General features: G+C 39.5%; 1 protein-coding gene across 1 annotated transcript; it reads right to left on the bottom strand.

Moving 5' to 3' along the window:
- Nucleotides 1-616: 616 nt before the first annotated feature.
- On the bottom strand, nt 617-17,884 carry alx4a (ALX homeobox 4a). The gene is made up of 4 exons (XM_030125988.1): nt 17,533-17,884; nt 8,595-8,914; nt 4,270-4,398; nt 617-4,165 (listed from the first exon to the last, which is right to left on the bottom strand). The coding sequence occupies exons 1-4, from the start codon at nt 17,882-17,884 to the stop codon at nt 3,845-3,847; spliced, it is 1,122 nt and encodes a 373-aa protein (XP_029981848.1). The 3' UTR covers nt 617-3,844.
- Between the last annotated feature and the right edge of the window lie 4,753 nt (nt 17,885-22,637).

Below are 22,637 nucleotides of genomic sequence, written 5' to 3'. Positions count from 1 at the left end.
TTGTTTTTCCCTGTTAAATGTGAGTGAGGTGACGTGTGCTTTTACTCTGGCCTGAGAGCATCCACAGCAGACCCTCCGTCACACGGCCAATCCACTGTTCCCTCCAGCCTGTCACCTGTTGTTAATATACGCTGCTTAATCCACCCTGTTCAATGTCAGCAGTTCAAAAGGGCGCAGTTCGTATTTTTGTCAACTTCAATTACTATGATACTCTTGTGGGTTGTGCGATCTCGTTTCAGCACTCGGTGTCCCTTCAAAGAGAGTGAAATGCAAATAGATTTCAAAATGTGCGACTATGGGAATGACATAATATTTTGGCAAAGTGGTGCAATGAAACAAGAGTCACTGCATTTGTATAGGATTTCAAATGCAATAGCAAATTTACTCACAATCGTATGACTTGAAAGGTTGTGCATCAATCTAGGAGTGACTCAAGTGGTCTCTACATTCTCCTTACTGCTCTGAATATGGTCAGGAAACTAGAGGCAGAAGTCTTGGAAAAATCTCAGTGATTGTCAAGAATTTCTGTATGTTTTGTGCTTCACACATGTAAACATACCAATTCAAGTGAAGTGCAATAACTTATTGTACTTTAATTAAACACAAACATAAATTCATAAAGTCATTTCAAACAAAAGCTTAAAGCCACAAAAATGAATAAAACATTATTTTTGAAACGCAAATGAATTACATATCAAGAAGGAAACAATATTCAAACAAAATTTAAAAAAAGAAAAAAGTGATACACTCAAATCCTCGATAATTCTCACAAAATAAAACAATACAACAAATTAGTAACATTTCTAAGAGTCTTTTAACACTTCATCCAATTTTGCATGCACAAAATTATACATCCACTCAACAGCACACATATTCATAATATAATTACTCCTATACTGATTGTATGGCTTCAGTAGTACTAGAAAATGAGAAAGGTGGATAACATCACTCCAAGTCATGCAGCATACAGGAGGATAAGCTTTTTCATGTAAAGCCAATCTTGCATTAGTATCTTTGTGAGTGTAGAAAAAATTCAAGCTTCATGTGCAGCTTTAGGGGGTAAAAAGAAATAATACTGAATGTGGTTCAACCCCAGCTGAGAGAGAATCACCGGGATGCTTCAAAGTAAACATATTGAAGCCTAAATTACACATAAAAAAAGAAAAAATGGTAAACAGAGTTTGTAAAGTGTAAACCTGAGCTACTGAATGGTTGAACATTGTGAGCCAGCTTTATTAAACTGAGCAGAAGACAGACGGCCCTGTCTGTCCTGACACACTATACTGCAGTCTGCAGCTTCCACATGGCTCAGTGATAATTAAAAGCCTTCCTGGGTTGGTTGTGTGTCTACGCCTCACCCCCTTAAGCCCGACAGCCTCAGCCGCTCCGATGGAGGCTGCAGCTTTGGACCAGTGGACGCGGTGGAAGTCAGCTAAGGGAGAGGCCCAGTGTGATGTGTATGTGTGTGTTGAGGTGGGTGAGGAGGGGGAGGATCTTTGAAAGCGGAGCCATGACAGCTGAGGGGGAAGCATGTGTGAGGCATGTTTGTTTTGCATTTACCCCCTGAGCGCAGCTGTGTGCACTGTCCTTTTCCCAGAACACCGGAACACAGCAAACGCCCTCACGGCTCACCCTCCGTCCAACCCCTCAGCCAGAGCGAAGGGGCCCTATGTTCACATTTCCAAGGAGATCCTCTCAGTTTTGAGTCGTGTACTATGCAGTCAAAACTATGCACATGCCTTGAATTTGGAGCGAAGGGTAAAACTGGATGTAATTTGGATGACTTCAGGGTGATCTGCTCTGCTGACAGGTTGAGCCTTTTCTTCTCCTACCTGCCCAGAAGGGCAACCAATGTGGTTCAGGTTAGGGAAAGCGGCAGCGGTTCCTCTGCCTGGAGGTGTGCTATGAGTATCAGGTTTGCTTTCCGAAACAAAACCTTTTGTTATGCTTTCAGCCCAAATCAGCCCCGCTCAACAAAAGAACAAGCATGAACTCATTTGCTATTTTTGTCACTGGAGGAGGCAGTTGCCGGGACAGAAATAAAGATAGCTTTCAGATACAGTATTTCAGTCTTTGGACCTCTGTGGTATGGATGTGATTTTGGAGTCAGAGGCATTTTTAATGCTTTGTAGCTCAGTATAATTGTAGTTTTTCCTCCCCACAAATGCAAAAATTTTGTTCCAGGTGATGATAGAAATGGACGTGGAGTAAAATGTATCATCAAGCACAACTCACACAAAGCACAAAATGTAGATGGCAGCCTTATTATGTTACTCCTGTACTGGAGTATTAACTTACTCCCAAATTTCTGTACTTTAGCTGATGGTGATTTAGTGTTAATAAACTATATTTAGGATTGTGTTCCACTTGAGCCCAATATAAATAAACTACAAGATTTGGAAATGTCTTTACAAAATAGATGAATCAAATGAGTGGTCATAAAAAAGACTAGGGTCCCCTGGAGCCCCTGGACATCTTTAGTTTGGTAATCCAGTCTTGTTATTACCTCAGCTGCGAGATTGTCATAGAGATGTCCTGCTGCTTAATTTCCTAAGTTTGGATACCGCCATCCATCATCCACAGATATATTTGATAAAGTTATTGTGCATAAATCTGTTAGATTTCTTTGTCAGTGCTGCTCTTTGACCATTTACAGGTCAAACCTTTCAGCCAAAGGCAGACAAAGGTGAGACTGACTTCACTCGAGTCCAGAAAAGTCTTTTGAACACTGACATCCTTTCAGTGTTTCCAAGTGTCAACACTCTGTGTGTAATCTCCACCAGCCTCCTCTGTTTCAAAGGTGGCTGCTGCTGCTTTCGGTGTTATTTCTGGCATTTTGACTGACTAGTAGGCACTTCTCTCTCCCTCTCTGTGAAACTCTGAGACTGGAAATGCAAGGGGCACGGGCATGTCCACTTGGAGAAAACAGAGCTGGCTCTGTTTGGAGGCTGGCGCTCCCAGGCTCTTCAGCCCTGAGGCCAGCAGGCCTGCTGTGCCCCTCTCATGCTCCCACACACCCACACTTCCTCCACCATCCCTTCCTCTGGCTCTGGCCATCAGCAGGCTGAGGCAGTGCAGCAGGTGGATCTGTCACCCTGACCACACTAAAACAAACCACATTTCATCTGTTTGACTTTTAAATGACAGACTGTAGAACCACCTCTGTAGTCACTGAATCTGCACACCCATCTGAGAATCCCCAAAATATAACAGCTATGGTGTCTATAAACAATTTTCATAGCATAGGCATGAATTCTACATGTGCTCATGCTGATAAAGACTGCCTGAATAATACATACCATATAAGAACTACATTTCAGTTTTAAGGGTGCTTGTTGAACAATGTTTTAATCAAAACCACTAACAAAATGATTAAAAGGAAAAACACAATAACACTTACAGTTTTAAATAACAAAGTAAGAGTAAAACAGCACCTGCACAGAGAAGACAATGACACTGGGAGCACTGAACAAACAGAGTTTCCTGTATTTTAGCAAATAAGTGCATGGATTTCTTTGAAATAATTCAGCTAATACTTAGTTTCAGTTCTACACTTTGAATCCTTCTCTACAGTACAGCATCACCTCTCATCAGGTCTTCTACAAAGCTCCATCAACCCACTTTGGCAGTACCACATGACTTATCTGGCCAAATCTCTTGTTGTTTTCTCTTCATTTAATCTTCACTCCTCCATGTATTTGCATAATCATTCTATTGCAACATTTAAGAAGGTAGTCACTGTTGCCTTTAAAGTTGTCGATTTTAGCGCCATCTCACCTTTTGCTGGGCTAGTTTAGAAATATCTGGGGTCTGAAGGGTTCCCCGTCTAGCAGGTATCAACACATCATGTGGCCCAGGATATGGCTGCACTGTGCTCTTTGGCCTTCATGCGCAAAGTGGCGATACTAGAGGACTTGCGATCAGGGTCCATGTTGAGATCATACGTGTTGATGCCAGTGGCCATGCCAGGTGAGCCTCCAAACAGACTCCCCATGTGAGCCTGTCCCACGTGACCTCCAGGGCTCGGCACACCCAGAAAATCAGACATCCCGCTGGCCGAGTGGGGGTGAGGGGTCATACAGGGAGTCACAGTGTCACAGGGCACAACACAACCTGGCACAGGGGACGCTGCACTGCTGCCACCGATCCAAGAAGGATTCTGAATCTGAGATTTTGGTGAAAAAACAACATTGTGAATCAACTGTAGAACTTTTATATACAATGAGTAAAATACCCAATGCTAAACCTGTGTGGAGGAGATGTTTATACCTGTGCATAGTTCTCAGGGCGTGTCAGAAGAGGCAGCTCATAAGCTGTAGAGAAATGGGTTCGGACCTGCTGCATCTGACCAAAACGCTCCCTCTTCCTCCACTTCGCCCTTCGATTCTGGAACCACACCTGCACAGTAAAAGCATTTTAATGTCATTCAACCGGTGGTGTAGTTACTGATTTTATCAAAGCAAGAAGGAGGCTTCTCTAGTTTCAGGCCAGTCATGGTCTGGGGTCAATGTCCCACAATAAAAAGATGATGTGAAGTGACTTGTTTACCAAACCATTAAACATGAACTTCCTCTGAAATCTGAAAGAAATCTTTTTTTCCACACACGAACGGAACAATGGAATGTGCCAGAAGACTCAAAGGCTGAATATGAAAAATGATATCTGCAGAAGGTCCAACTTATTTTCAAATTCAGGTAAAAAAAAAACAACAAAAAAAAACACACACAGTTGAGAAACTATCAGAGTGCATATCTGTGCATTGTTAACTGAAAGGAAAAAAAGTCATGAGGAAAAAAAGGAATAAAAAAAATCTGCTTTGTCAACTTTTTTTTATCACAGCCTTTATTTAAAGTCATTAAAACAAAAAGAAGCAGATCTTACAGATCTCGCCTTTGCTTATTTGTCTGACGGGAGTGTGTGTCTTTCTTTTGTATTTCTAATTATCTTTGACATGGAAATCTGAAACTCTAGTTTGCCAAAAGCATCATTGTGTTTGAGGTCCCATCAGAGTGAGTGAATGTGATCTAAATACTGGTGTCTCTGATGGGCTTCCGGCTTGTCATACTTATCTTCACAATGTCAAAATTTAGAGTCCTGATATAAAACTGTGACTGGACTGATTTGTCCGACTTGTCTCTGATATAAATTACCACATTTCTGCTCTTTGCTCATATATTTCCCCATAAATCTAAAGAGGAGATTGGAAGTGAGATGTGATCATAACTTGGGTTTGTTTGCATTTTTCTTTTCATTTCCTGAAGCTGAGAGCTCCTGGCTTTCAGATACTGTCTCTTCCTAAATTAAAGACGTGCAGACACCTGAACATAATCCGTCTTTACTTGATGTTTTTATCTTCTGTTGCTCTGACTTACCCATGATCTACAATCCTGTAAAGAACTATTTTTCAGTTATACATATCTAAAGAGGTTTTGGACAGAGTTTGTGCTTCCCACAATGCCTTGTCACCAACGACCTACAGCTCCATCCTCATCTGCTCAGTCTTTGCCTTGTACTGAGTCTGTTGGCTATTATACAGGGAGAACATATTTTTGTGTTGCACACACCACGTTGTGACAGTAATTGGTAAAGACCTTGACAGCTTAAGTAGCTGGTGGACTTTCAGTGAGGCTTTATTTATGTTACAACCCCAGAGAGAAAGAGCAGAGAAATGCCAAACTGGCCCCAGCAGGAGAGCTGTATGGGGCTGAAAACACTTTGAAGTGAGAGACCAGCTCAGAGGATTGATAACCCGCTTCTGCTGTCACTCATGTCAGCCTCCATACCAAAGTCAAAAGAAATCCACGGCTGAGCCTGGCTTCGGTTTTCCAACACCCCCAAAGCACTAATAATATCTTGGAAACACCTCTGACCAATGTTATTATTCATTAAATAGAAGTTTGTTCAATTTTGCCAAGAATCCTTCACCAAATAGTTTCTTATTTCCTTTTACAATTATAGGTAAGTCCATGATAATAGTGAAGTGATACCAAATTTTTAGCAAACAACTGCAGTTGCTGTGTTTGGTTTGTAAACAGGAGATGTGTTGTTCCAGGAGTTTATGTGACTTGTGTCAGTATGTGAACGTCTAGTTTTATGCATAACTATAAACTGTCAATCTCTATTTATCATTTGCACACATATTGAATATCATCTACTGCACTTTTTGTAAAATAAAGAATAAATGTGTCAATTATAGACAAATTATTGAATTGATATATATGAAGTATTAAAAAATTTTAGGCTGTTTTCTTGTTAGAGTCTCTAAAATATGAGAACATACTGAAAATACCCATCACCAAAAAGCCCCAACGGGTGAAAAAGCTAAAACAAAAGCCTTCAATATCTATAGAAAATACACAACTAATCAAACAAGTTTTTAACTAATGTGGCAAATATTTTAAAAGTAGCACAATTTAGGATTTGAGGGTTTTTTTAACTTTAGGAAATGACTTCTGATTCATTTAACTTGAGCTGAACTTTGTTAAAGACCCTCCTCCCACCTCAATCTGGTCCAATCAGGTCCTGCTGTTTTATCATCCGTTAACTGTTCGGATCTATAAACTCATATGGACACCTGTGTTTGTCTGCCGAACTCCACATGTCAGATGCCATCTCAGCCCTCTGAGCTCTCTAGACCAATAGAAGGGCAAATCAGAGATACCTCATGTTATTGAAACCCTTGACCCTTGACCCCCTGACCTCCTCTTGTATCCGTTGTGCATATGACTCAGATATGAACGTCTCCCTTTGAAACACTGAGACAGAAAAAGCAAACAACTCCAGGCCTGGTTTTAACTGAAAAGTCCCGCTTCTTATTGATGTGAAAGCCATCAGACTATGATGTATTATGTTGGACACACATAAAGATATTTACTTTTTATTTCTTTAGTTCATGAAAATTTTTCAGCACCAGTAAAATCTTTTTTCCTCCCCTCTCAAAATGTCGAATTCATGAGCTGTGAGTGCTTTTGCGTGTGAATGACCCGAATCGAGTGCAGAGCGCTGTTTTTGACTGACAAGGCATCTTGTGTCTTTTATCTTTTTAGCTTGAGTGTTTAAGAGGACCGCTGGGAGAGCTGAGGGCTGTAAAGCTGCATCCATCTGAACCAGGCAGGTCTGTGATAATATGTGCAGAGAAGCATACCTTCAGAGCCTCGGGCCTGAGTTATAACCCTGCGGCTGCACAGACTTCCTGTGTTTCTCTGCGAAGCTTTTCTGGTTACAGCTGGTCATGTAAAAGATTTTGCTCTTATCTTACAAGGCAAAATATGGGATACAGTGCGTGGACGTTGCACACAGATAGCATGAAAAAGCCACGTGCTGCAAAATTACTCAGATATGTACTCAGACCTGTCAACTAAGCGGACCTTAAAATATCAATTGCTAACTCGCCCAAAGCCCATGGGAAGGTTTCACACCTAACCCGGAGACCACAGCAGGGACACATTCTTGTCCGAACAGGAAGTTAATGAAAGAAAAACACAGAAAATCCTGGGGCTTTAGTGCACACACACACACACACACACACACACATTCAACCCTACACATGTATAGAAGTTGTGGAGGTCTCTGTCTCTGTTCTCTAGCGCTGGAATGCATTACAGAAGTCATGACCGGATTGTATGCAAATCAGGTCAGAAGGTCAGCATCAGGGTTACGTCCATACACCTCGGGCTAGACTAATGCAGACACAAGTGGACGCACACATTCAGGAAGCCTAAAAGCTCAGGTACAAAGTAAAAGGGCGCTGAGACAATCCCGCTGAAACAGAGCCGAATCAAACAGGTCTCCTCATGTGTTCATCAAAGTCTGCTCTCCTCAGACTGAACATATGAGGCCCAGGCAGCTCCAACCTCAGCCCCCCTGGGCCCCCTGGCCTCTGTTGGCTCCCACTCCCCCACTCTCCCCCCACTACTCCCACATTTCCAGATAAATTTCTCATGTTGTTCTGTGAGTGACGTTATCTTTGCAGGGCTGCAGATGTGAACGGATTCATGAGGTTTTGTTGTTTAAAGCTGTAATATATAACATTTCTGCATTAAAATGTCTAAAATGGTTTATGTCAATATATTTGTTGGCTTGTGTACTTAAATGTCTCCAAAATGTTCAGATTTAGAGAAACACTTTTTTTTTTTCATCTCATACGGATGCATGTCAGTGGCATAATTTACATTAAAGCGTAATTAATGTAACAAAAATTAAAAACTCACTAACATTGTGATGCATCACATTGTCTGTGTAATTTCAGCCTGAATCACATCAGATAGATTTTCATTTGCAATAGTAGTGAAAACACCTATGATCATTCTATCTTCACAGTGTCACTATTATGTTTTATATTATCATTTGGATTGCGTGACTCCTAGAGGAGCAGAAATGACATATGGTGCATTTAATGTTGCATGAAAGTGTTCCCACTATTACTGTAAGTTAAAGGTTCAATATGTAAGATACTTGTGTGAACTCTATTTCTTTAAGAGCAGCAGAAAAGATTCATTGAAGAAATAAGAACGAAAATAAAACAAATCAACCATCCTCTTCTTGTGTGTAATTTTAAAAAAAAATCCATGTATCTCCTGATTTTCCTGTATTACCTGCACACGAGCTTCAGTCAGGTCAGTCCTCAGTGCCAGCTGCTCTCGCGCATAAACATCTGGATAGTGTGTCTTCTGGAAAACCTTCTCGAGCTCCTCCAGCTGGTAGCTGGTGAAGGTTGTGCGATTGCGCCTCTTCTTGCCCTTGTTGCTCTCGCTGCCATCGCCCTTGTCCAGAGGGCTTGCTAATTCAGTGCCTGGCGGCCTATCAGAGGCAGCCTTCACACCCTGATCCTTCACTGACAGGTAGCTCGTGTCCATTCCAGGTGGGTCGGAGTCAGGGGCCAAATCAGAGTCTGTCAGACCTGAGCTGTCTTTACCTGCAGACACAGAAACGGGATGAAACATAGTATGGTAACAGTTTTAAGACATTTGTGTGAAGTGAAGCAGGTTTTCATGAATGTGTTCCCCTTTAACTGTGAAAATGAAGTATGAAGGAGAGTTAAAATAAATGTTTCAACTCAGATCCAGTATCCGTCAATTTCAATGGACAGCTTATAAAAGTATAATAAGACAAATGTGTATTTAATGCATTACATCCTGCTGTACGTCTGTCATTTTTTCACCTGTTTTAGGATTTATTGACTGATTTGAATCAGGTGTGAATTCTTCAGATAAGTATTATCAATACAGCTCATGGAGAAAATATACGTCACAAATATGTACTCTATTTTGGGTCATTGTTTTTTTTTAGTACTGTAAACTATTAAAACACAAAATACTTGATTTTAAGAAAAGTAGTTTTTGGTGGAAACTGCTGATAAAAACTAAACCAATAAGAATCTGTCTGTAGATGAATAATGCTTAAAAAAGACAGTCAGTATGGGGCCATATTATAGCAAAAAATCAAACTGATTTAAAACATTTTTTATTCATCCTTCATTGTTTTCAGCTCCAGTTTTCACTTGCATCTTGCAGTATACTTACAGTTCCTGTTATGTATGATATTCTGAATAATTTATGTGTGTAATTTATGTATGTATAATTCTGATAGGGTGGAACAAAGATCCTTCTTGCTCTTTGTGAGGAAATTCTGTGACAGTTGTGAAATCCATTGGCTCTCAGTACTCAGTTTGTGTGCGTGTGGCTGCTTTCAGCATCCAATTGTAATTTGTAGATCATTGTGTGATGTTCTGGGAAGCTGACATCCTGGCTGTAATTTCAGAATGGCAGAAAAACTACGACTATTCACTGCACAGCCTCCTTTACCGCTGAAACTCCTGCTCTGACACACACGTTTATCAGCCCTGATTCAGATCAGGTGGGTGCAAAGTCATCTTGCAGCACTACTGTCATAATTAAACTTCTGGGGGGTGCATTTCCAGACATGAAACCCATCTTTGTACTCTCTTTTTCTTTCTTTCATGCATACTGGATTTCTTTAGGGCTGCAGTTTTAACTGTAAAACCTCAGGCTGCTGTCTGATCATAAATTTCCACCTCTGTGTCTCTGCCAGTGCTCTTGTCTAAGCTGGCAGCTCTCTTGGCTTTGGTTCCTCTATAAAGGATCTAGTTTATACACGCATCACTGGATTAAAACATATGCTTTTAAAGTCTCCATTGTGGGGCTTGTGATAGCTGAAAGTGTGTTGACAACATGGTTTCAGGCTGTGAAATGAGGACCGTGAGACTGCTCTCTCTGGCTCATTCTAGTGGTGACTCACAGCGATGCACCCTCCTGCTGTCCGAACCCATCTGAGGTGAAGCTATTTTCAGGATCTAGGACGTCTCTGCTCATCTGCTCATCCAGAGATTTGTCAGGTTAGAACCTGGAGGTGTGAGCGCGTCCATGAGCGCTCTGTCAGCACAGAAGATGTCGCACATGCACCCCACAACCCTCAAATCACATCCATGTTGGGTAAGGGGCTGCAAGGTGAGCTCATATGAGCATGGGTCTGTCTCACATGAGTGAAGGTGTATCTTTAAATTGCATCTTTTTTTGGGAAAGTAAATAACAACTGTAGAAGGATAGATGATACGTTCCAATACTCAAGGCCTTTCCTGTGCAGGGGTGATCCTGTGTGAGGGGATTGGGTTTTGGGCTTTGGGTTTCAGGTTTTTTTCATGCTATATTATTTTATTCATCATCTTATTATTTTATTTTACACATCTCATCTAAATATATATCCTTCTAATGCAAACTATATCCTTCTGAGAGCCAGAAATGCATTTTTGCCCTCTGTAGGGGACAAAAGTTTCACAGTTTCACTTAAAAAAAAAAAAAAAAAGCTGTCCAATGCAAAGGACATGCCATTAAAAAATTAATAAAATAAATAAAAATAATTTTAAAAATGTATCTGAAAAAACTGTTGCATTATCCAGTGTCCAATCAAGACAATTGTTTAATGTAAAAAAAGGCAAAACTTTCACTTTTCTGGGTCCCAGGAGGATACGGTTTCCTGAATTTTACAGGACTTTAATCTAGTGTTTTCCACTGGACACAAAGTGTTATCGTCAAACTAATTCATGCTCCACTATAAATATTGTTAAGGATTTACGCTGCTGATTTATGTATTTCCTAAAGCATAGCGCAGGATCCAGTCAGCTCTGTGATTCTTGATATGTTTGCCTAACAGAGGAAACATGGCAAAACATGGCTGCTCAGGCTGTGGAGCCATATTTTGGTGGCAGAGCTCTCGCCGGGGGTCTAACAGCCTCAACGTTGTCTTTCTGTCCATGACTAACACATCCTGTTAGGCTTGCAGAGAGCAAATGTGTTTTATCCCAGCATAAATACTCTGTAGTTATTTCATCATATTTCCCTGGCCGGCACCCGCAGTCCCCACAAGGCTAGAGCTGTCAGGCTGTTTGGAATCATGAGGCCTCTCGCTGATCAAAGGCTGTTGTTTATATCGCATGTCATTGATATTTTTTTGGCAAGAGCCGTGTATTGTGACAATCTCCCGCTTGTTATCCATGAGATCTGCTGTAGCTGGAAGGGTCTCCAGCGCTGCCTTAAAGGTGAACAGCAGTGGGCCCTCCTGCAGGGAGCACCATATGTACGAAGAACATAGGAAAGTCTTTCTGAAAACAGCCTGTCAGGCTACAATCTCTGAGGGAAGAGGCACGGAGGCCATATGCCACAAAACCTACTATCTGAGTAGGTTTTTTTCTTCAAGAACTTCAATTTTATTACACATTTCCATTAGGTTTTATCTGTATATGTGCATGTTTCTCAACCTGAGTAGGTTCCAAAAACAAATCCTGCAAACTGTCAATATTTCAACCCAGCATTCATCTTTTCTATTCAGATGAATATGACATGAAAAAATGTTTTGAGCTACAACCACAGAATGTTCTGTTCTCACTGCAGCCGATCTAAAATGCAGCATCTGTTACTATAACTGTGCATGATGAGGAGAGGACAGCGTGTATCTATGCAGCAGTCTTAAAGACACGGAGAGTATGTCTCCAAATAATATTGTTTATAGTTTATCTTATCACCTGGTTATACTGAGGGGTGTATCCTGATGTGTAAATCTATACTGATGACTAAATCTCATGCAGTACATCACTGGATGTCCACTGTACTATTTATTTTTACAATCACTGTTGGCTGCACTGTCAAAATCAGCCTAAAGATTGATTTAATACCTTTGTGTTAATATGTTGAGTCACTTCTCGTGTGGACATCAGCACCAGAGTGACGTTTGTGAGGGTCAGATATTCACCATGGACCACCATTAATTTGCAGTTGAAAACATGGGGGCAACATCAAAGTGTAATTTAACTGGCTGTAAAGCGACAGGGCACCTTCCCTGCCTCTTTATTGACTGGATTGACTGGGGTCAGCGCATGGTGTTAAGAGGAAACACTATAAATTACACACCACACCGAGACTGAGAGAGATTAACAACATGCTGCACAAACCCAAAAGAGAAATTTCCAAATAGTCGGAAAGATATATTAGAGAAAAAAGGCAGACTCTCTCAGCAGGCTTTTTGTCAGGGTGTGTGGAAAGTGTTTATTATTACTGCATTTTCAGTTTGTTTTTCCATTTTAGAATGCACTTTGGGATGTAAAATGTGGCTTTGGACAGTCGCTGCATCTTAAAAGTTTTTACTGGACAGAATATTAGATACACACTGATGCTTAATGTGTTCTGGTCAGTCAAGTCTGTGCAAAATAATATGATACAAGAAAGTTTTCCTTATTAGCGACACACTACAAGACGACAAAAAAGCTAAAGCTGAAGATGGTCAAAGTCTCAGCTGCTTTTGCGGGTCAGGTGTTTTCATTAGAACGTTTCAGGCCAATACACACCCACATATCTCCTTTAAACACAGTGAATCTGCACAGCTCTGTTCTACTCTGTTCTCTGATGTTTCCCACACACAGATCCTCAGCAAATCAGCACAGTATTTTTTTTTTCTTGACAGAAGGTTTTTCTGTTGTGACTGTGTGATAAGTAGCCATTCATCCTGAAATAAAGCTCCACTGACTGAACAGAGATGATTGATCTCAGCAAAATTCACAGACTCTAAAGCAAAAATCCATAAAGCTTAAGACTGATAAATCACCTCTCACACACACTCTTATTCTTTCTCGCCTTCTCCCCCCTTCTGCGTCTCTCCCTCCCACCAGCACACTTCCAAATGTTTCTCTCAGACCTTGGAGCAAAACACAATTTTCTTCATCTTATGTTTTTGTTGTCTGATCGAAAGAGAACATTCCATCCGAGTGGGGAAAAAGCTTGCTAAAGTGCATTTTTGTGTGCACGCACATAAAATGAAAATACTTTTGCTGGGAAACTGACTTCACAACATGCATGATCACATCTACTTTACAAGAATTTGTGGTTTGAAAAATCTGGATGTTTGAGAAGAACTGCAGCAGATGTACCTTTTGGAATATGCAGGAGGTTTTCAGTGCATCACAGAAGTCTCGTATAAGCTCTCATGTGTGAGTGTGTAAAGTTTAATCTCAAGAAATTTAGAACTAATCGCCGATCTAACCTGGGATCTCCGGTCTCGATGCAACCCTGCACGGCTGTATCAGTGCTCAGTTGGCATGATGCAGGGGCAAAGAGGCCAAAGGAAGTCCTGGCCTGTATCAGCCCTTCTGCCCTGCTGCTCTCACTGGGCCATGCAAACTGAGCCTAATGTAAATTGCCCTGCCAAACTTAAAACTAAATGGTAAAGCGATCCTGAGTCCTTGTCACCTTCACTCATGTCACTGACTTGCTGAAGTGTGCCTCGGTTGTCTGGGTTGCGTGGCTGGTTCCCATTACTCCCTGCTCGAACCAATCAATGCAGACGGCCATTACGAGAGGCTGAAATGGTTGTGTTATGTTAAAGATGGAGAAGGAGCAAAACAGGCAGGAGATGGGAGACAAAAACACACAATCACAATGGCTTCCACTGGACTCAACTGTGTGTTTTTTCGTTTTTTTTTTTGCAGAGAAGTAGAACTGGATCAAATTCTGGTTTTGCCCGAAAAAGAAATTATGGTTCAAGCTTGGATAAACTGCAGCTTTTTATGTCATCAAAATTATACAAGCAGTGTGTTATTGGTGTAAAGATGCCATTTCCTTGCATCTAAAAACGTGATAAAAGACATGATCCCACCATAATTAGGCTCACAATTCAACACCCATGCAACAATAAAGCAACACGCTTTGTCTTACTAGTCTAGTTAAATGTTTACTGTGTAAAACTGGAGCCCAAATGTTGCCAGCAGCTCCGCTTTGACACCAGACGCTTTCAGATGGGGGTTTCGAATGGATTTTCACTGGTTTTGTGTGCACAGAGGGAACTCGGCCTGGTCTCCAAACAGAGGAGGGCAGGAAAGTCGAGCTAAAGGTCAGAAACCTCAGACTCCAAGAGAAGATACTGACACATCAAAAGAGGAAGTGTGTTGTCTCTGGAGGATCACAAAGACACGAGGAGTGCGTAGAGTGGGATTGAACCGTCCACGGGGGCCTTCTTTATCCTGTCATTACTTCAGCTCAGTAATACATTTATATATTAGTAAATGAACCAGTGCAGTTTTAATATATCTGTTTAATTTATGTTTTGTTTCCTTTTACTTTTGGTCCATAATGAGATAAATCAGCCCCAAAATATCCGGTTCCATTTGTATTTTTTTCATACATTACAGTCATTTTGATGCTGATTTCATGTAACATAATAACCGTTATTGTGTTTGAGTAGAAATGCTTGTGTTTGCAGTGACTCTAATGTATGTAAATGTTTACTAGACAGACATGCTGGTTCCTCTGAGCCAAAAATGTCTCAGTTAGATATTGTCTCTGGCAGCTTGTGCTTCAGACAGTTTTGGATCAAGTTTTCAATTCACCTTTGACTCAATAGATCAAGCCACAAATTGTAACAACAAACCTTTTCCTTGACAATATGAAAGTACGTGGTGATCGTGAAAAATATAGGTTTGATAAAAGAAATGAGCCAGGAAGTAAAATACCCCTGTATTTTCCAATAAAAACATCAGGGATCATTTATCATTTTTTTTTCTCCTTAGCTTGTAACTTCAGCATATTTCACTGTTGCCTCTAATTCATGTCCAATCATAGAGTAGAAGTCTGTTAAAAGATGGTTTAACGTGATCCTTTAATCACAAATAACCAAAAGTGTCAAGGACTTTCAATCTAAGTCATAAGTTTTTTTATTAGAAACAGAGGAATGTGAGTTTTTTTTTTTTTCCCCTTTTATTATTATGCTGAAAAACAGGAATTGTTCTCTGTTTAAAGTCAGGAAAAGTCAAAGGATGTTTGCATCTGAGGGCCAAGTCACTGCAAACAGAGAAATAAAGCAAACAGAAGTTGACATCTGAGGCGCATTAATGCCAGATCTCCTTTTGTCTGAAGCGCGAAGATGTTTTTCCTGCTTTTCTCAGTGTGAATCCGGTCAGTTTGGAAACAAAAAAGTAAATATGATCATCCACACTGATATGGAATCAAACAAACGTTCAGAAAAATATATTTAGGGTTAAATGAAATGATATATACTGTAATGAACTGTACCCTTTATTGATCTGCGTTTTCCTTCTGGATGCCAAATGTACGGAGCAGCATTAAAAAAAAATAAAATAGACCAGTCCTGTCGGAATAATACTCCATGAGTGACGTGAATTAAATTAGTTTGACGTGAAATAATGGTGGGTATTTAAAAATCTTTAGTGTATCTTTAGTATTTTTTCACATATTGTATATATGTCAGGAAAATTTCAACAAGCTTTTCAAGGACTAACAGGAGCTTCTCAGAGATGGATATCCGTTCTAGACATTTTAATAATGGCTGATTTCCAGAAACTGTCATAAAAATGATAAATTAACTCCAATTTGTGCGTAAAACTGGTGGAAAAGCGGTTCCAATTTACAGAAAAGACAATGACTGCGTCCTGCGTAAAAGGGGAATTTAACTACTACTACTACTATTATTATTATTATTATTATTATTATTATTATTATTATTATTATTCGCTCTTTTTATTATTTATTTATCCATTGATAATATTATTGTTATTGTTATTGATATTGATAAGACTATCAATTTGATGGTAACGATTTTTTTACGCGCCTTTAAGATAATTTTTGTGAATTACAAGCTATTTTATACACGTCATAAACAAACAGAGCACAAATAGCGAAAAATGCCTCTTAGGCTTTGTGATTTTAACCAAAATAAGAAAACGTCTAATAATAAAATAAATAATATTTGTAATAATTCTGCACGTTCGGGCCCTTAGTGGCGAGATCAAAATAAATGAATAAAATATGCTTAAATTTATTCCAATGTGTTTTAGATTTAATTTTAATGACGATGAAGGCGACAATAAGATCCGTGACATTTACGCACAAGGCCTCCCTCTGCTCTGACTCTTCACATGTTGCTTGAATGAAATGTGGATTAAAATAATGAGGATTTATGAATATTTTAAGTCACATGTGTACGTACATCTGTGTGTTGTCCTTTATGAGAGACAGAGATCCATTACAGAACAAAACACACACACTGCCTTTTTTCTTTTTTTTTTTTTTTTGATAAACAGATGAACATTTTCATCGTGGTGCTACTAAATAGATAATAAGTCGGCTGCTTTAAGGAAAAACAATAAAAATCGAATCCGGCTCCTGCTTTTTCAAAGTGGCCCTTAGCCCAACGAGGGTCAAAGTTTTATTTACACCCTCATCATTCACCCATTACAGCCGCACAGCCGCGCAATGAAAGCTAATTGAAGCCAATAAGGGCCAGCAATGAAATGAAAATATTGTCAGTTTGGAGCTCACTATTTGTGCCATCTGAAAACGTGTTAATTCAATTGTGCGCCTCAGCTCCAATATTAAGGATTGTAATGCAGATTATCGCATTAAAAGAGCCCTAATTTAATTCTGATTGCCGAAGAGAAAATTTGATAGTCAGGAAGATTATGTCTCTTCTTAACTGTGTTACGCACAGAACTTCTGAGTCATCTCATCCACACCGGGGTTGACCTCAGATTTACTGCCGGAGAGAAAATGTCACTGATGAAACTAAGGGATTTTATAAAGCACAAAAACATCATTAAATACCTGAGCCAGAAAGAAAAGGAACACTTTAACACCGTGAATCTGAGGTCAGGTGTGGGTATTTTTGTAGGAAGAGTGATGAGTTAAAGATGAGAACATTTTCTGAACATCCATCAAATAAATGACCGGATATAAAAAAAAATAAATTAATTTTTAAAAAAAAACGTGCAGTGCATGAAAATACTGATTTTGGATGTTTTTGGAGTCCACATCCCTGTGCGTAATAACTCCTCCAGTCTCTAATCCAAGTTGGACTAAATCTAATCTGGGAATACTTTATTTATTTATTTATTTATTTATTTATTTATTTATTCATTTATTTATTTATTTATTTATTTATTTATTTATTTATTCTAGGATGCATGACTTTACCATCTGTAACACACTCAACATAAAAGTGTCATTTCTCACTCACCATAGCACGTGACGAGCGCTCCGTTGTGTCCGCTCTCCGGGTGCAGTTTGCTCTCCTCAGGGGGTGTTTTGCAAGAAGACCTTTGCATGAAGAGGTGGTATTTACTGAAAGTGCCTTGCCCAGCTGCGGCGGCATCCAATGACTGGCACTCCTGCTGGAAGGGGCTCCGGGACTTTTCTCCGTAAGCCTGACCTTTGTTGGGCAGGAAGGCAGTGGGGCTGTATTTGGTGTCAGTGGTTGGGAATGTCCTAAAGTGGTCCGTCTGGTGATCCCTACCTTGTGCTGCAGAGAGGCTATAATATGAATCCATGGATGTCATATCGCTGTATGAAATGCAGGTCTCGGCGTTCATGCCTAAAAAAAAAAAGAGTCAAGGGGAGAAAAAGACCAAGTCCAAACTTTTTTCCCTCCCTCTCTCTCCCTCCCTCTCCCTCTCTCTCTCTCTCCCTCTCTCTCTCTCTCTCTGTGTCTCTGTCTTGGAAAGGGAATCACAGACACCCCCTCCTCTTCCTCTATTCCTCTACCTCATACAGATGAACATACGCATGCACACGCGCGCGCACGCACGCACTGAGAGGCTGCAGCGCACACCAGACCGCAGCTGGGTTTGGTTATAAAACGATTCAGATCTTTTCCAGGAACCACTGTCGTTGACCAAACACTCCAAAACTCCCCCTCAGGTTTGAGAAGAGTTACACAAACCCGTCTTTCCTCAGAGGATGGGACCCAGATCTCCTGGCTTCGAGACCTCTCCCAAGTGATTATGCTGATGACATGAACGAGTGAGGTCGGTTATTAGCTGCAAAAAAAACAAAAAAAACAAAAAAAGGAAAGGGGGGGGGGGGGTTGCAAATAGAGGAGGGGGGGGGGGGGCTTAACACATGACATTAATGCAATTTGGATATGAATATAGCCTATGAGTGATGGCACTGGGGCGGAGAGGGCACAATTTTACGCTTCATTCGCAATGGTTCATCAGGGGCAAATCACCCATAGTCGACCGATTGTATTCCTACACCAGTGTAAAACTTGTAAGTGGAAGTTCGTTTCTGTTCTATAATGGCATTGGTTGTTACTTGAAACGAATTTAATTTCACAATAATGCTTGACAGAAACCAAAAAGTTACATTTCTTGTCATTTCAGGGCAGAAAATAAGATAAAATAGCCGTGCGTAATTTCTCTGGATTACTGTATTTTTGTATTCCGGATATCACCTTTAATTAAAAAAAAAAATGTATGACGTATTTCTCTTAAATAAATTAGGTTTCAGCAGCATCCTGTTTTTAAGCGCTTTTCTTTCATAGAAATTCACCTGATTGTTTGAGTTTTGGAGCTTTTTACTGCCCGCACTAAGACAAAACTCATTATATTTCAATAAACTGAAGGTACTTCACACACTAACAAAAAATTATCTGCAATAAAATAATATTAATCATAAAAAAAAAAAATTAATGATAAAAATATGTCTGTCGATCATTTCAAAGAGGCACCAACTGTGGATTTTTATTGCCCAATACTGTACACAGTCAGAGCAAATTGGAGACATAATTTTTGCAGGATTTAATATATCAAGATAAAATGAAATTCAGATTATAAAATTTTATGGAACTGCTTACATAATATTTTGTGTGTGTGTGTGTGTGTGTGTGTGTGTGTGTGTGTGTGTGTGTGTGTGTGTGTGTGTGTGTGTGTTTGTTGAGACATCAGTTCCAGCTGTAAACTTAGCACCTATGAGGCCTGTAGTCGACTGTTTCAACCTGAATCTGATTAAAATTATTAGTAACAACTACAAAAACACCTGTCTATGAATTACTCTGATGCCAATCTCTGAAAATATGTAATTCATTTGGATTATGAGCAACATAATCTTTCTGATGTTGGTTTTTTAAACTGTAGTCGAGGAAAAATGATCAAGACAAATAGTGTGACTACAACAGTCACAGCCAGTTCTACCAACAGTCATTATTTTCAGTCACACAGAAACTGCATATTTTTAAGTTAGTGAAACTGTTTTTATTTCAGATAAATGTCTCAAAAAATTACAATTACTAAATAAGGAGGGTGCTGATGTAGAGAAGGTGTCTGCAAGGGTGGGGTTATATTACACTGTTGGCCATACATTTGGAATCATTTTGATTTCAGACACATTCCTCTTTTTTATTCCTATTTATACACATCAGTAGTTATCGTTGACCAGGTATAATTATTACATACTGAGTCCTGGTTATACTGTGTATATCAAGAATAAACCTCATTGTCATAATCATTTCATGAGAAGTGGTAAAAAATATTTTATTCCAACATTATGGGCAATAGTGTATTTCAAAGATGTATTTCATTATTATTATTATTATTATTATTATTATTATTATTATTATTATTATTATTATTATTAATAACTGCACTGCACCACCATGGGCAACACAGTGGTGCAGTGGTTAGCACTCGTGCCTCACAGCAAGAAGGTCCTGGGTTCGATTCCAACACCAGTCGACGGGGGGTGGGACCTTCCTGTGTGGAGTTTGCATGTTCTCCCCGTGTATGCGTGGGTTCTCTCCGGGTACTCCGGCTTCCTCCCACCATCCAAACACATGCACTAATAGGTTAATTGGTTAATCTAAATTGCCCATAGGTGTGAATGTGAGAGTGATTGTTTGTCTCTATATGTTCAGCCCTGCGATGAACTGGCGACTTGTCCAGGGTGTACCCCGCCTTCACCCCTATGTAGCTGGAATAGGCTCCAAGCGACCCCCGTGACCCTAGTGAGGATAAAGCAGGTTCAGAAAACGAATGAACAATAATAATAATAATAATAATAATAATAATAATAATAATAATAAATAAAAACCATCAGATGGTGTGAAAACAGCCAATAATATCATGTTACAGCCTGAAGCTTTACAAACACAAACAGCAAGAAAAATTACATCCAGCATTCACACACAAAATGTCTTCTCTCTCATACTGCACATGTTTACAAGTTTAAATGAGTGAAATAAATAAATAAAAGGGATGGAATGGTATTTTACTAAACTACAAGCAGGGCTGATGTTTGTGTCAGTTACAATGTATGTCTGGTGTCTTGTGGGAGACAATAAATGGTTTGTTTAGCAGTTGCTGTTCAGGAAAAACTCTTTTATAACAAATCAAACCCATTAATGTGTAAACGTTTAACACAGTCTGAATATATTGGCCGGGTCAGTCTTGGAAAATAGATTTTAGTCTCACTGAGGCTTCACCTGGTTAAATTAATGAAGGAAATGAGCAATATCCTTTTTTAAGGTGGATTTGAGAAGGGTAATGTTTATGTGCATTTGTTTATACAGTCAAATATTTCAATAGCGAGGATTTTACAGTATGTAAAGTAAATATTTCCTTCAGTTAGGTTGAAAGCTTTACAATTATGTTAAAACACTGATCTGTTTTCATATTTGGTATAAAAAAACATTAACAGATAAAGAGCACACGGTTGGATTTGTCTTTTGTAGATACCTCCACCAGATGTGAGGACACCTTATACAACATTTACTGTAAAATATTTAAACTTTTATAATGAAATGATTGTGTCAATGTGATTTATTCTTGATAGATAAAGGGGAACTGGGACTGTATGGAATCACTGGACCTGGTCAAAGTAGATTATTGATGTGTATAAATTGGAATAAAAAAGAGGAATGTGTCTGAAAATAAAATTATTCCATATGCTATAATGTGATGTTTATTACGCAGGTCATACACTGAAGTGCAGCCGTGCACTGACTGTCCTCATGGAAACAACAAGCTTTTTTTGGTGAGTAAATAACAGGATAAACTAAGCATAGACGCACAGTTTATAAGCACACAGTAGAAATGAGAGGAAAGCGGGCGGCTGCAGTATATGTGTATATGTACACATAGTCATGCACACATGCTGAACACATGCACGCACACACAAGCATATGTGAGATCGAAAAGGGGAAACAACAGAGAGACAGAGGAGTACAAATCTACTCCATTTACACGTTTGGATTTCAGATTAAGTCCATCAGCTTGAAAGGTGTCCATATTTCATGCTTCCAAAGTGCTTGGCTCCCTCTCTATTATAAATAGACTCAGGGGAAATGGCAGAATGACTTTATTGTGGTTTATTTTTCATCTAATACATTCAAACAAATATCTAATTACTATGGACTCTTCCTTCCAATGTCAGCAGCATGATTTATATCAGTGAACCACAGTTAACAATTACGTACTTACATTTCTAAACCTGCTGGAACAGTGTAGTTCAGTGTGCTGCTCTCAGAAGTGAACAGGAGATGTTAGGTAATGATCTTGTAATGTAATAATGATACGGCCTCTGCACAGATTTACCTTTTCGGTGAAAGGTCAGCAATTATGTTTTCTACAGTCGCTTTGAACTGGTCGTGCATCAAAACACTCAGATAAAACTGTGTAAGTGTGATATTTAGCAGAAAGGCCAGTTCAGAACGGAAATACTGTATGTGCCTGAATATTGTCTCATGTCTTTTTATCTAAAGCTCCAGGAAGTCTGCACCCGCTGTAAATAAAGATGAAACCTAATGTGTTTTATATTTCCACTGGCATGTTTAGAGGGTGGTTCATGCTCTACCCACAAGAACGATTTGAAGTTCTTTTATTTCACAGGGAAAAGTGTCCCCAGTTTTACTTACTGTAATTACTTTATTATAAGAACCATGCACAGGCTCCTCTTACAAACTGTGATGGTCAGAGCGAGAGCGTGAGGGACTGTGTTTCTCACTCCAAATCATTGACATGTCACTTTTTGGCACAGTGAGTAAAAGCTTCCCCCTGACAGTAGACCCACCTGCAGTGAATAAGAGAGAATTAAAACACGAAAACACAAACGTATGAACAAATAAATGTATTCAGGAAGAGCAGAAAAGCATCAGTGTCATATTTTTACAAACTTCTGCTTCTGTCTTTAAATCTTTAGATAAAGTTCTGTAAAAGATGTCAAGAGTAAGGACCGAGAGTCTCATAAAAACATACATTTGATTTGGTTATGGGTTGTTTATAGTAATCACACGATTATGAAACATTATATCTGATGACGTCTATTATTAAGTTTTATTACTATATTACT

Source organism: Sphaeramia orbicularis, chromosome 3, assembly GCF_902148855.1.
Source record: "Sphaeramia orbicularis chromosome 3, fSphaOr1.1, whole genome shotgun sequence".
Classification (NCBI taxonomy): Eukaryota; Metazoa; Chordata; class Actinopteri; order Kurtiformes; family Apogonidae; genus Sphaeramia; species Sphaeramia orbicularis.
Note: the sequence above shows the minus strand (reverse complement) of the source record. Positions and strands in the feature narration are given on the sequence as shown.

Bases quoted from the DNA above. Each gene is read 5' to 3' on its own strand.
- alx4a (XM_030125988.1), bottom strand. From the start codon at position 17,884: ATGAACGCCGAGACCTGCATTTCATACAGCGATATGACATCCATGGAT. The intron at 8,915-17,532 runs GTGAGTGAGAAA...CTGTGTCTGCAG, and splicing joins AGCGCTCGTCACGTGCTATG to GTAAAGACAGCTCAGGTCTG. The intron at 4,166-4,269 runs GTATAAACATCT...CCAAAATCTCAG, and splicing joins GCCCTGAGAACTATGCACAG to ATTCAGAATCCTTCTTGGAT.